Source organism: Cynoglossus semilaevis, chromosome 10 (assembly GCF_000523025.1).
Source record: "Cynoglossus semilaevis isolate Cse_v1.0 chromosome 10, Cse_v1.0, whole genome shotgun sequence".
NCBI classification, from domain to species: Eukaryota; Metazoa; Chordata; class Actinopteri; order Pleuronectiformes; family Cynoglossidae; genus Cynoglossus; species Cynoglossus semilaevis.
Genome location: NC_024316.1, coordinates 5,495,678 through 5,510,044, shown reverse-complemented (window position 1 = coordinate 5,510,044; position 14,367 = coordinate 5,495,678). Strand labels below are relative to the sequence as shown.

The following is a 14,367-nucleotide window of genomic DNA, read 5'->3' as shown; positions in this document are numbered from 1 at the left end:
GACTGCATGATAGAAGCAGTTCTAGGCCAGGGGGTGAGAGCAAGGGTTAGACTAAAATCAAAGTTAGATTAAAAACATTGATGTTGCAGTTGTTTTATAAGAGAAAACATATGGCTAACAATGTGTGAACTTTACAAGCACAAAACCCATTTGGTGAAGAAAATGTGTAAATAACCAAAAATTACGTAGAATTCTAGTTGCAGTACTTAGTTATTATATAGTTGAAAGAAGGCCTTCTGTTATTGTTCAATTTTAATTTAACACAGTCATTAAAAAGATCACATAATAGAGAGTAGAGAAAAATTCAGCTCATGGAAGAAAAATTAGTTTTCATGCAAATATAACATTTAGGACAATGATGTGCACAGACATTAACATATTAATTCATGCTGCACTGGTTAGAAGTAAATAAATTAGTACAGCTCTGTTTGGAGTAAAACAGCTGCTGCTGGGCCAGTGGGGGCAGCATTCATTCATACACACTCTCAAACGGTGGCAAGGTCCCAGCTGCAGCCCCTCAATTACCCTACCTATATACAAATCGTGATTGTGTGAGAGTGTGTATTTGTGTGTTTATTAATGCTACTAAACACACTCATGTGTTGCTCCATGTCCCTGAGTACCTGCGTTTAGAAAATGGATCTGTATGTGTGTGCGCGCGTATGTGTGTGTGTGTGTCAAACCCTCACCTCAGAGGAGTTGACTCGTCCCTCCTGGAAGGAGCAGTCGCTGGCGTCCTGTGTGCACATGTGGCGATATTTGCACCAGTAACAGGGGAATTTCCCGTTGACACATGAGAGGCACCTGAAAAGACGAAAAATGTTATAAAAATATGACTTTAGCCAATGTGTCTTGACAATAATCAGCGTTGCTAACAACAATGGTGCTGCATTTGAATGTTTTATTTAAACTTGTTTAATTATAATTTACTGTGTGTGATACTCTCTACTGCCCAAGTCTGGGTGAGGATAAAACTAACAAAACCTTAAGGATAATTTCAGCAAGAAAAACTGTGATTTAAAATTTTAGATTTGATTTAAACTTCTCCTCTCCTTCACTTTCCCCTACGTTCAGCTCTAATCATCTGCTGTGAAGAGGGAATCAATTTACTGCTTAGAATGAAAGACTAATGCAGTATGAACCTTCAACAGTCCTCCTTCAGTCTGGTTGCTGCTATGAATAAATGTTTATTTATGCTTTTTTCTCTTGAAACAAATAAAAAAAATCACCTTGAACATCAGCACATCTAGAGTCAAAAATAGTTCATTATGACAAGTTTACAACAATAAAGACTCAGCATGGCATAAAGTCAATGTGACAAGAGGATTATACTCATGTTAGGACAAAAATTAATTTGTTTATTCAAGAAAAATCAACAAAATACTGAGTTTGCGAAATTTCCTCAAATCCAAATGGAGACCAGACAGGTTTATGAGATGAATACGAGCATCAATCCTATTTTGGAGCCTCCAGTGGAGAATCTGGTTCACAGTCTCACAGCTTGGTAACAGCTCAGTGCACAGCGACACCCTGCTGCCTGGAAAGACTGGCATTTCAAATGGATTTCAGGTTAATCCCTTCTCCTAGTTTGTCCCAGTGTCCTTGGTTTACTCAGACTTTAGAGGGTTAACTACTTAAATCATCTGTTGTTAGAGCGTTGGGCTGACACAGGCTGTTGGGGGGGGAGGGTGGAGGATCTTCATACACACAGTGATAAGGAAGTCAGACAAGGCTGAAGTGCAGTGTGGGGTTTATAATCAATGACAGTGGATTTCCATCGGAGGAAAGGTGGACTGAGGTTATGCCAACACTCTGTTGTGTTTTGAGCCAGTTTCTCTTCACTATTAACCCCGAGGTTTATCGATTTCCTCTAGCAAGGACAAGGTGTGTGTGCGTATGTGTGTGTATTCATATATGTGCACATACTTTCCACTCACTGACTTCAGTGCATGCGCGCACGCACGCGCACATACACACACACACACACACACACACACACAGAGACAGCAGCTGTCACCCATGTCAGGTTCCCATCCTTGCTGACTGGTCACCTGGGCAGTGGAGACTTGTTCTACAGCTGGACCGTCAACACCTGGTCAACTGGCTGGGGTAAGTGGCTGAGCTGCTGCAGTGTAATCAATAAAGTCCTCCGTTATTTAACAAGGCCTCGCAACGGAGTCAGGTCAAACGGCTTTTCATCTACTCACAGCTTTTGTTCTACTGAGGCCTGGATCGATTGAACAAAGCTGATGATATGCAAGAAACCGACCTGAATGAGAGAGTGTTTGAAAGAATACCTGCTGGTTTTATGCCGAGCTGATATCAATGAAGTCACGAATGAAGCTACGATATTTAATTCTCTCTTATTAGACGCTAACTCTTCTATCTGATGATTGCAAAAACCATCTGAAGCCAAATATTCAAAACCCAGAGACTTTGCCAAAGCCTTTTGATGATAAGCTCTTTTTGATAAATCTTTAACCAAATGTTTAACCAAAATTTCTTTTTTGTAGTTTTACCCTGTTAATCTCACCCTTTCCGGTGCTAGGGATTCCTGTGTTGTGGTTCTCTTAACTTTAGAACATCCAGAGCTTTGTTTACTTCTTGAATCCTATTACTTCTGTCAGACTGTGCCACAGATGTCAGAGCTTCACCTAAATAATCTCTGCAGACAGAAACAATGGTATAATAGGGCCTGGACGAATTAGATTGTTCTGGAAGCCTTGATACTCCCTTGTAACTTAATACTGCCCACGTCCGAAAGCCGTGTCTGCAAATTTTCAGCTCGCAGCTTGATTAAATACACATTCACTGCATACTGGACAAACGAGTGTTGCCACAAATGTAAGCCAAAGGACTGTGAACTGCTTCTAACAGGATGATGAATGGTGTCTGACCAGGAGTCCCACAGCCAATGGTCAGTCTGGAAAAGACAGCCCTTACTGGGCAGCAGAGCGTGGGTCGTTCCCCTCCCCTGAGTTCTCCTTTTCACTGCATTGATTTCAGGTCTTTCATATTGAAATGGTCATGGTTGCCTACTACGACTTGGGTGAAAACCTTTTAGCTGTGTGGGACACATTATTCCCCTCACAATGGGCTGAGTGTTTTGCTCTTAGACACCGACACTCTGCTTTATATATCTGTCCCACTTATTCCTCCTTCACTGTTGTCCTTTCCCTGGAGAGCTCTTAGGGAATGTGAAGTTTCTTCTGTGGGCCGCTCTCCACTGCAGGACTCTTTTCTGGTTCTTTTAGGGGCCCGGGTAGAACCAGCGCAAGAACCCTATTGATACCCAGCCTAGTTTTCTCTTTCCAAGGGTTTAAAGATGCACAACACATTACAAAACTTAGGACCAAAGTTCCTAAACTTGGTTGTTCAAATGTTTGAGCTAAACAAGAACATTGTGGTGTTTGCTATAGGTTTCCTAGATTCCACAGGCATTGGTGCTGGCTGAAAAAAAGGGGAAATCACTTGAATTTGATCCTAAAACCAACAGGACGTCAAAATATTCATCAAAGACATTCAAATTAAAGGTTTAATCAGATGATCAACTTTGATGAGCTTTTATTTTTTTGCCACAAAACAGGAAGTTGCCATAATCCTGCTAAAGTAAAACCTAATAAAAACCAAACCTTAAGCATTGAATCAGAATCCCATCCTGAAGACAGTAGCATGACAGCACTTTTCCCTACCAATTTTGACTCAGCACCATAACGTTGTTTATATACAGTATACTAATCTCACATTCTCCACGCTTCATAATGGCCAAATTATATTGTTACTCAACCTGAATTTTTTTCAAAATTCATAGAAGTCGATGCACATAGTTCAATTTATTTGGTCCTTCAGGTCTGCCCTTTCTGCCTTGATGACCACTGTTTGACTAAGGAGTCCATGGACATGGGTCTGACTAACGATACTCAGTTTTTCCAAACAGTAGCTCTGTTTTAGCGTCTGTGAAAATACGGCCCTGTTTTAGCACCTGCTGCTGGGAGTCAAACCCATACTTTCTACTACGCCCATGAGGAAAGGCCCATTATCAGACCCTGGACTTGCGTGTATCACTTTGTGCACGGTTGGGTCAAATAAGCCCATGAGTGTGTTTACTGTATGTGTGTTTGGGTTAGAAGTTTGGTGTAATTTTATGTTACACCAACTGTGCAGTAACTGATTAGACCTGAGTGGGCCAGCAAAGCTATCATCAAACAGCAGTGAGCCTGTTTATGCATGGAACAAGAGGAGAACGCTAGGTGGGCCACTTAATCAGGGGTATAGAGGAAAACACAGACACAGACACACAGAAGCACATGGAAATGAATCAAAGCCATTGAACTAGGCCTGGAGGCCCTAAGTAGTGGCCCAGATGAGCTCACTCTCCAAACCCACTCCATCACGGCCATCTCCACACAGGAACTCTGGCTAGAAGCTAATTAAGAGCCCATTACTATGCAGATATATGCAGGGCCAAGAGCAGAGCACACAGAATAAATGGGTTTGATGAAGGAGAGAAAGTATTAACATGTGTCCTGAATGATCTGGAGTGCGACTGAACAGCAACCTGACATTAAAATGCGTCCTGATTGTTGTCTTCTCCTAACCACGTGAGATCAGCTCTGGCCTTCCAGTTCCGTCCTACTGATCAAAGAAACTGTGTCTGTTGTGGCACTAAAATTGTAAATATTCGGTAAAATAAAGTTCTTCTCTTCTCTAGCTGCTTTGGCATAAAATATAATGATAAATATGATTATAAACCCAACCCTGACAGAGCTAACGAATCCATCTGAACAAAGATTCAAACGAAAAACACTATTCGTTATTGCATAACCACTAACTTATACTAATTTTAATTCTAAAACACTGAATAGAAAAGTAAAATATAGATTTAGAAAAGACAATGTCAAATATTAACCTTGATGGACTCAGCCTCATGAAAGACAGACCTCTGAAAATGAATCCCAACATTACTTTAAATTAAAAGACGCACAATGACGAAGGAATCGTCTGCATATAGTTGGACTCAAACCCAGTTATTCTGGTTAGAAGACACCCCAATGTTTTGGATATCAACAATTAAAAAAAAACAAAAAAACATTTCTCATACCCACAGACAGTAAATAATGTATCGATGATCTTATGTTCATTGTGGCAGTGATTCTTTTCCATATTTCTAACTTACTTCTAAGCTGCATTTCTGCACAAGAATTTGTAAGAAAAACAAAATCACTTCAAATAAATCTCAAAAATTATTTTTTTTTCCAATACATGGAGTAAAACTAATTTCCTAGAAACACGACTGATGTGTTTTGGCTCCTTCTGCTTGGCTGCTCATGTAAGTCTTGCATGGTTGGAATCAATTTTTTTTTCTTCATCAGCAGTCGTCCAATTATTGCTTGAGATTTAATTAGGTAATTGATTTGTAAAAAGCTTGAATCCATTGAATAGTTAATTAGCAGTGGTTGCACTCTACTCTCCCATGTTTCCCATTTTACCAGTTATATTTTGCTATTGTTCTTGATTTTATTTTATTTTTTCCAAATGTCACACTGAAGCCTCTTGTGAATTTCACTTCCCGGCAGTTTGTGTCCTGCTGAGTTGGGAATGTCATTGTGCTTTTGGCTAATTAATTTTTTTTTATACTCCAAAAATCACCCGTCCAGCCTGTCCATACACAGGCGGCATGAGTGGAAAACACGCTTAACAACACATGAATGATTTAGGGAGAAATTCTACTCACGATTCGTGAACGCTGCAGTTGTAGAAGACAAAGTCCACACTGGCAAACTTCTTTCCTGTTTCCTTTGACTTCAGATACAACTTAATGACACGTTGATCGCCTGTTCAAGAAACAACAGAGAAACATTTCAAACACGTACTCGACATTAACAACTGCAATCTAATGTTAATTCAGTTGCCACGGTGTATGCTAATTTGGCAAAAAGTAATGTTCCACTAAATCAAAGTACTTTATCTGTACTGCACATATGCACTGAACTACAGTTTTCATTGGTTTAATTAAAAAGCAGCAGTTACAATGTGTGATTTCATGCAGTTAAATGTACCTAGTTAATGAAGTGAAAAATGTTATATTTGCCCAACTTGAATGATATCATTATCCAGTAATTAATTTTTATTAAAGTGAAGCTCTGAGGACAGAGTGGTGTCTTGATAAAGGGAGATGAACACGTTGGGTTTTTGGATCTCATGTCAAACACATTAACTAAAATGTATTTTAGTTAAACCTGTTTATTGAAATTGAGATTAGAATTTATTCATCTGATATACAGTACATTTTTAGGAGAATTTTGTGAACAGTTTTCACTGCTCAAAGGCTTGTATTTTTAAATCTTATTTTACCCTGGTCTCTTGTTATGGGGGCGACCTCTTTCGTAGAGGGCGACAAGCAGAAGATCCGTCCCCCGTAGATCCGCCCCTCAGTTTCTACAAAATCTTCAAAAGAGCAGTTGACTCCAGCGGACAGACTAGGAACATTCTGGGTCTGAAGAACCAACTACAGAGAAAAAGCAAAGCATAAAGGTGTGAGAAAAACACCCCAACAACAACAACTGTAAATTCAAACTGACATAGTCCAATAGTAATGTGATGAAGCCCCCGGCAGCAGAAAATGCTTTTCAGAAACGTAGCTCTAACTCACTTCTCAGCTCATCTTCACAGTGATACCAGCAATGACCCAAGAACAAGGTTTATTTAATCTCGTCCCACATCTGTCATGGCCACTTCTGCTGTCCATCATTCTACCTCTTTACTGCTCAACTTCACACAACCCAAACACACACACACACACACACACCTGCAGTCCTGCTCACGTACCTGAATTTGTGACATGGTGACAGAGACTGTGTCCGGCTGGACAGAGAGTCGGACACACTGTTCTGCCCTGGTGGTGAAACGCTGTGGTTCCTCTGCACGCTCACATCGATCTTTCTTCGAACATCTGAAAAAGGAGGGAGGGAGAGGGCACACAAGAGTCACCTCTGAGTCAGTGAAGCAAATAAAGTTTATTTTCATAGGAATTCTTTTGGTATTATGAAATTATGGACCTCCATCCATCCTTAGATAAAATACATGTTGTTCAACATTTTAGCTTTCGGACCAGATGCAGCAGAAAACCTCTGTGTTACTTACAAAACCAGAGCAGTTTCAGTGCAGGCTTCACTGATTTAGTGATGGCCTGTGTACAGTTTTTATTGAACAACCAGAGGATGCTGAAATGGCTTTCAGGCAAAGCTTCTCTTTTCATTAGCAGGTGCATGGATGCATGAAAATTGGAGTTAACATATCGGCTTCAAATGCAGTTAAACCTCTGAAAATGAAGGCAAAGCAAATATATTTTGTAATAAAATACTTAATGATATGCAGACGTTTCTTTTTAGTTTCATTTGATTCAAATGTGAAGGTTGAAAAAAAGAGCCTGAAAACATCTTTAGAAAACATCTTTAGAAAGCAAATCGTAAAAAAAAAAAAAAAAAAAAAAAAAAAAAAAAAAACCCCAGAATGTCTACCTTTATGTGGACTGCTTTGGGCATTTGGCACTTTCAGTGGGTTATTAGGGAAATTAAAGGTTGGAGATGAATGAAGGTGTGATGCTGTTCGGAAGTAGAACTAGAGGAAACTCAGGGCTGGTGTAATTCTTTGGAGGCACTTGTCATGTGTTTCCTTTATAAGCCTTAAATGAATTTATTTCTGGTGCTAAATTCTATACAAGTGGAATTTGATTACAGACTCTTTATCGTCTAATTGACTGGTAATAAGAAGACAAATCTAATTCTCAGCCTCTTGATATTGTTGAAACATCTCTTGTACTTTGAAAACATGGGAGCAAGAGGGAACTTTTCTATATCACTGTAAAGTAGATGTAAAATTATAGTTTAAATCAATATAAAACATATAGAAATCAAACTTTTAAAATCATCTGATGTAAAAAAAAAAAGCAGAAATCTCAAAGTAAGCCAGTTCATAATTACTGCCTCATCCTTAACTTGCAGGTAAGTTGTTGCATGCTTTGTACATTTTATATATGTTGTACATTTTTATTATTTTACATGCAACACCAATGCTATTCCTATTGGTCACAGTGTTAATTTAGGTTGAATGGTGACACAGTTTAATCTTAGGGAGAGATGCTAGCTAATGACGGCATTGTAAAACAGAGTGTGCTGATAGGGAACTGATTCTAATCTAAATGTCATCTCTCACCAACAATATCAGTCTATGTGAATCTAACATTTTTATGCTAGGCTAACACGTTAACAGGTACAAGTCCAGTTTTAGTCCGACTAACATAGACTGACTGTATATTTTGGATTTCTTTCATCTTATTGACTGTATTTAAAGAATAAATTACAGATATTCAGCTACTCTACAGAAAAAATCCACTTTGCCGATACAGACTGTACATCATGTTCCAGGTTGGCGTGTAACAGGGTCATATTTGATACCTGTCAGATGGTAAAACAACATCTTAAGCCTGTAAAGAGCTGGCATTTGTGGGCGCGAACATGACTAATAAAAATCAAAGCCATGGGATTTCCACGCTGTCCATCACAGTTACAGATCATTATTTACTGCAGGGCAGCCTTTTTAAATGTCAACAGCAGTGTTACAGTCCAATACAAAATAAGAATCAGTTAACATTATGGGTGCACTTACACATTGTGCAGCACACACCAGCCGCAGTGAGGATCTCCTGATCCCAGACAGGCTCCACAGGACGTGTACTGCTCACAGCTCTCAACTGGAACACGGGTAACCTGGAAATTACACACAGGTGGTTATTGTTGCATTTAAACCACATGGTCTTTAACGTCCTTAAAGAACTTCAACCAGCGTATGGTCCAAGTATAAACCGGATGCACAGAAGAAGTGGAGCTGCCTCAAACATGAGATTAAATACACATTCCCACTGTGGCTATCAGAGATAAACAGGTCTGGAGAAGATACTTAAAATTCTTTACTGCTGCATATGGTAAAAGGCAGGAACGAGTGGAGGGAATAGAGGGTTTATCATATATAAACACACAGTAAAAACACATCTCTGTTAAAGGCTGCTTTCTCACTTCATAACAAAATACTGAGGAAATGAAGCAACTTATTTTAAAAGACAGTAAACAAGAACAGGAAGGAAATAACACGGGATTCTGGAGTAGTAGTAGTAGTAGTAGGAAACACCTTGTTTCAGGGTTGGTAAAAAACAGTCTCCACATCTGATAATAATCTGTAGGATTCTTGAGTCAAAGTGTTGGAAACGATCCCATTTTAAATATCAAATTGTCCAATGATGTCATTTGCCACTTGTACATAAGTTTGAATTGTGCTAACGAAGAGCTGACATTTTGGCTAAAATAAGAAAAATAAAACTCAAGAAATGTATTAAAACGGTTGAATAAATAGATACATATTTGCAAAATATGTGCCATATATTGAAAAGAATGTTGGCAAAAGTTTGTCAAAATCCCTAAAAAACAAACAAACAAACAAACAAACAAAAAACCCCACGAACACACAGTCCAGCCCTGTGGAAACATTTGTCAGTCCATGTTCAGAAGTGGTTCTCAGTTTGTGACGGCCACAAACTGGTTAATGATTTTAGTCCAGACTGATAAAAATGTGCACTGTCACTTTGACAATAAACACCACAACAGCACGACGGCTCATTTTCCCAGTGACAATAACATGACAAAAAAGACGACTAATGATATTCAAATCATTCTCATCTACACTGTGTTTGGTGCTAATTATCACAAATTAGCATGCTAACGTGATAATTACAAGATTATGTACACAATAAAAGTTAATCTGCTTAACATGGCAATGTTTGCTGAGATTATTTGAAAGAAGTCCCCTGCTGTTGTCTGTTACAGTCCACCGAAGACAACTGAAGCCATGAATATGTGATGGTCAAGGTTTTTAGAACTTTCTTTAGGTGCACTTGTTTTTCAGGGAGTGTGTGTGTGTGTACGTGTATTTCCTTCTCTGTGTCTTTTTCTTAAGGGTTTATAGCTTGCCATCAACCACCACTGGGATTTTGTCCTGGTTCTTTTAAAAGCCTGACCTACTGACCCCTGTTATAGAAAGAAACAATCAACATCATTTTTAAAGACATTTGGTAGTTTGGACGACACCACTGCAACACTAACAAATGTCTTCTGGTTTGCTTCTTCCAGTTCCTATGTACAGTCTATGAATCCTCTGTCCAAATATCTACTTCAGAATCTCAGATGGATGTTAGGAAATACATTTTACTGAGTCTACGTGAAGCAGATAAACTAAATTTTGCAGTGAAAATAACAGAATAATTTCATGAAAATTGTATAAATTGTTAATACCAAATTGTGTATAGTGTCTAAGAAATAAATGTAACCGCTCTGTGCATCTCTGTGCCATTGAAAATCTATACTAATGCTTGTACTATATGTCTACAGTCCATTCCTAGCAATAAAGTCCTCATGGAATGCACAAACAAGCTTGGCATTTTCAAAAGAGTAAAGTGAAGTTCAAGTTGGTTGTGAGATGTAAACCTCGAGGAACTCTAAAGTCCAGGACTCTGCTAAAAGGATTATGGCTGGTTGTTTTGTTCCAAAAGTCTAACAAGAACAGAAGTAAAGGTTTCTAGTCAAACCATAAAATGGCAGTAAAAAAAAGGTAAGACATATTAAAAAATCCCGACCCTCTTCTTCTTTCCGATTCCTTCTGTTAAGAATCTAAATCACAGCATTAACTGTCATTAGAACATAAGAGGACGGCGTTTATTTAAAGCCTGTTACCTCCTTGAAGAACAATAAGCATTTGTACTTAACACTGTTCAGATAAAAATCAAGGATTATTCCATTTGTCAGCTGAATCTCTGCCGGCTGCCATCTGTGTGTCGGCATGACAGCGGTAAGATGAAACTTTAATGATTTCTTTGGGGAAATGAGAGGACGCTGGTATTAAGAGGGACATCAAACAACACTGTCCAAACTTTGCTCGCCTCCTAAAATGCCAGCAAAGGAAATTCTTGGCATTTCCAGGGGAACAGTGAGATAGACAGACACATTAACATTTGGTCCGTCTCTACAGACATCCCCTCTTTGCAGCAATCATTAAAAAGACATGTTTTTCTGCTGCTGTTTGCAGTTTCTCCATCTGCCATCTGTCTGTGCGCTTATCGGGGAGCGCACATTACCTCGGATTTCACCTGAGTTTGTAGAAGACTTTGAAGTCACAGGATTATCATTTATGAGAACATCTGAATGGCTTTATTCATGCCTGTGCATGTTGATGTTTATTCTGCTTACTTTCCAAAAAAAAAAAAAAATCATAACAATGACTTATTTTGTACCTCATTAGCATCTCTATGCTTTATCTCAACTTGGTGGTTGCTGTTTGCCACTGACAGTCGATGGGGCGACGTACATACTGTAGCTGCACCAGGATGTACACAGCATTTCTTCTTTTTTTTCTTTCAATACATAACAGGTAATGTGTTGACTGACAGCCACTCAGTGAGGGGGTGATACATTAATAAAACAGGTGTTATTTTGTTGTAACTCAATGTCAAATCTTACATGGAAAAAGGAACATTATTTATTTTCCCTGGTCAAATCAATGCATGCTTAAAGACTTTCAAAGTTCATATTTTAAAATAATCTTTTTTTGATAACCTGGTGGTATTTAATGGTTAAAATTCAGTTTATTCTCAAACATAGTTATATTTGTTTATCAAAGAAAGTCTTCCGATTCTAATACAGCCTAATATCTTTCTTTTTCACCAAGCTATCAGTTATCTTAAATTTATTCATCCCTGAGCAAACATAAAGGCAACTCTGACAAGTGCTAGCATTAGCTTTTGTTTTGCTTTTTGTCTTAGTTTTATGGTTAGTTTTTTTATGCCATATATGGTGTGTCCTAGGCTTACCTTATCTGGTGTTAGCTAGTTAGCTAACTAGACTTCTCGGTTCTTGGTTGGAAAAATAGGCCTTTTTTATTTCTTGGAATTAAAAGCTGAGTTTTTTGTGGTTCAGTGTGCTGCTAATGCTTTTTAATGTAATGTTATTTTTACCTGAGATAGTTTTTATTAAAGCTGCACTGTTGGTTATTTTTCACGCTCAGACTGTACCTCTGCTCCTGTGTCTCTGTGATGTGCAGCTGGATTCAAGAGCTTATGGCAGATTCATAGCATGATAATAGTAACCCGTGTGTGATAGCTATTATACAATGCTTCCATTAGAAGACACAGGGCTCTTATAGGAGCCCAAATAGCAGCAAATTGTAGTCATTACCTGCACCTGGACAAATACCTTGCTTGTAATACAGTCCGATAAACGAAAAAAAAAGAGAGAAAGAGAGAAATAGAAAAAACATGCCACACTCAACCACAATAGCCGCTGAGAGAAGTTTATTCAATGGGATTGTCTGATAGTGGGGGTAGATGATGTATTCCAGCAGGGCAGCTCAATTATTGAGTTTCTGAAAACAGATAATGGGATGGGAAAGGAAGGATGAACAGCCAAAGATGCTTTGTCTTTGGGTGGGAGTAAGTGCCTGAGACAATAAGCAAGAAATACTTTCTTACCTACATTAAATATGGCCCCTGCCTATTAACTACTGTGGAGGGAAAAAGTTCTCCACAGACAGTGGAGGCAGAGGCAGGGGAGAGGCCTGAACAAAAGAACACACACACACACACACACACACACAAAACCTCTTTTTAGAGGTTTTAGAAAATAAATAAATATATATAGCTCTGAAAATCTATCCAATCAGGTACATTAAGGGCAGCTGGACTGTCTTCTTGATGACATCCAAGAGGCTTCTTCAGTTCTAACTGACTGACCTCACAGTGGTATGAGGGTCGTTGTAGTAAACAAAGGAGGTGACCACACCTAATTCCAAAGGGAGGAGGGTTGTGATGATGAGACTTGAGGTGTGAGTGTGGGGTTGTTAAAGACCAGGAGGGCGTTGGCATCACCTGGCTGTGTGCCCCTCGGACAGCGTCTTTGTTGTGTGAATCCACCTCCTCTGTTGAATGATGGTTTCTCCAGGTGTAAATGGCTTCTTTCACTCCTCTTTCCAAACATCTGTCTTCTCTGACAAGGACATTTCCATCCTCAGAAGTTCGTCCTTTGTACTCGAGAGATACCAGACTTCTCCCAGCAGTCAGTCAGAACTGAAGAAGCCTCCTGGATGAGAGGTCGAACGTCCAAGACAGTCCTGTTGCCATTGATGTAGCTGCTGAAGATGACCTGGATGACTGAGAACTGACACAGATGTGGAAAAAACTATCCTCTGTAACTCTTCTCTTTTTTTGATTTTCCAGAACGGATGGAAGGGAAAAAAGACAAACAGTGAGGAGTTTGGTGAGGGGGTTTGCATGTGATGAGAGTTATTCCAAATTAATAAGGCCTGGAAGTGAGTCTTCTTAATTTGGGTCATGATGAAGAGCCTCTTAATTTACCTCATGGCTGATGAGAGGAAACAAGAGGTCCTGGATGGAGGAGGGGGTTTGAAGGAAAAGATGGATGAGAAAGACAGAAATGTAAATTGGAACTGATGTTTCATTCCACATATTGGGCCTGTGTGGTCCGGGGTTGCTGCAGCTGTACGCTGCACGCTATAATTATCTTATTTCTACAACATGGGCGGTGTATAGGGTGGCATCACTGTGCAGCATAGTGATGGATGGTCTGTTCAGCCCGAGAGCTGGGTTTCAAGATTGTCATACGAAAACATGTTGCAGCGACAGGGGAAAGCAGGGGAGTCATTTACCAGGTTACATGTGTATTGATGTTGACTTATTTGCCCATTAAATACACATGTAAGTTAATATGCTGTACAATGTACAGTGTTGCTGTAAATGATAGTAAATGGGTTTATCACACACACAGAGAGGGGGAGGGAGAACAATATTGGACAGTTTACTTAAAAATGTAAGTTAAAAAAAACCAACACAAATCTCTGTCCTCTCCTTTCATATTGTATTTGTCACTCTCATTTGTCTTCATTTTAAAGATATATATCCCAGAGGCCGGTACAGAAATTGTACCGTCTGATGACAGCATGTATAATAAACAAAAGGTACGCTGCAGCTTTTCCTTTAAATTAAGGATCTAAGAATGAGGGATTATTTTCCACATCCACTATTAAAACTAAAACAGAGTAACACACTCCTCAACCTTGGCCAAATGTCTCCTTCCTGTCCGTCTGAAAAGAAAACATGTTTGTGTCCGGTTAGACGGTGTGATCCAGCATCACGGGGATCCTGCAAACAAACGAAGCTGAAGTCCTCAAGATATTTGACACTAGCCATAAGGTGCTGAGTGAGGATGGAGGACATGCCCTAAGTCTCAGTCTGCTTTCATACTCCAGTGA

The 14,367-nt window shown here is 39.2% G+C and overlaps 2 protein-coding genes across 3 annotated transcripts in view; one reads left to right on the top strand and one right to left on the bottom strand.

Annotated features, from left to right (window-relative positions):
• snphb (syntaphilin b) overlaps positions 1–14,367 on the top strand; it is a 1,167,912-nt gene that overhangs the window by 586,605 nt on the left and 566,940 nt on the right. The gene's annotated exons all lie outside the window — the stretch shown is intronic.
• Positions 1–14,367, bottom strand: part of LOC103384739 (plexin-A1-like) — a 97,580-nt gene that overhangs the window by 77,796 nt on the left and 5,417 nt on the right. The window contains 5 exon segments of the mRNA XM_025059117.1: positions 690–804; positions 5,735–5,834; positions 6,355–6,508; positions 6,829–6,952; positions 8,668–8,768. Of these exon segments, the coding sequence (XP_024914885.1) occupies positions 690–804; positions 5,735–5,834; positions 6,355–6,508; positions 6,829–6,952; positions 8,668–8,768 (594 nt within the window).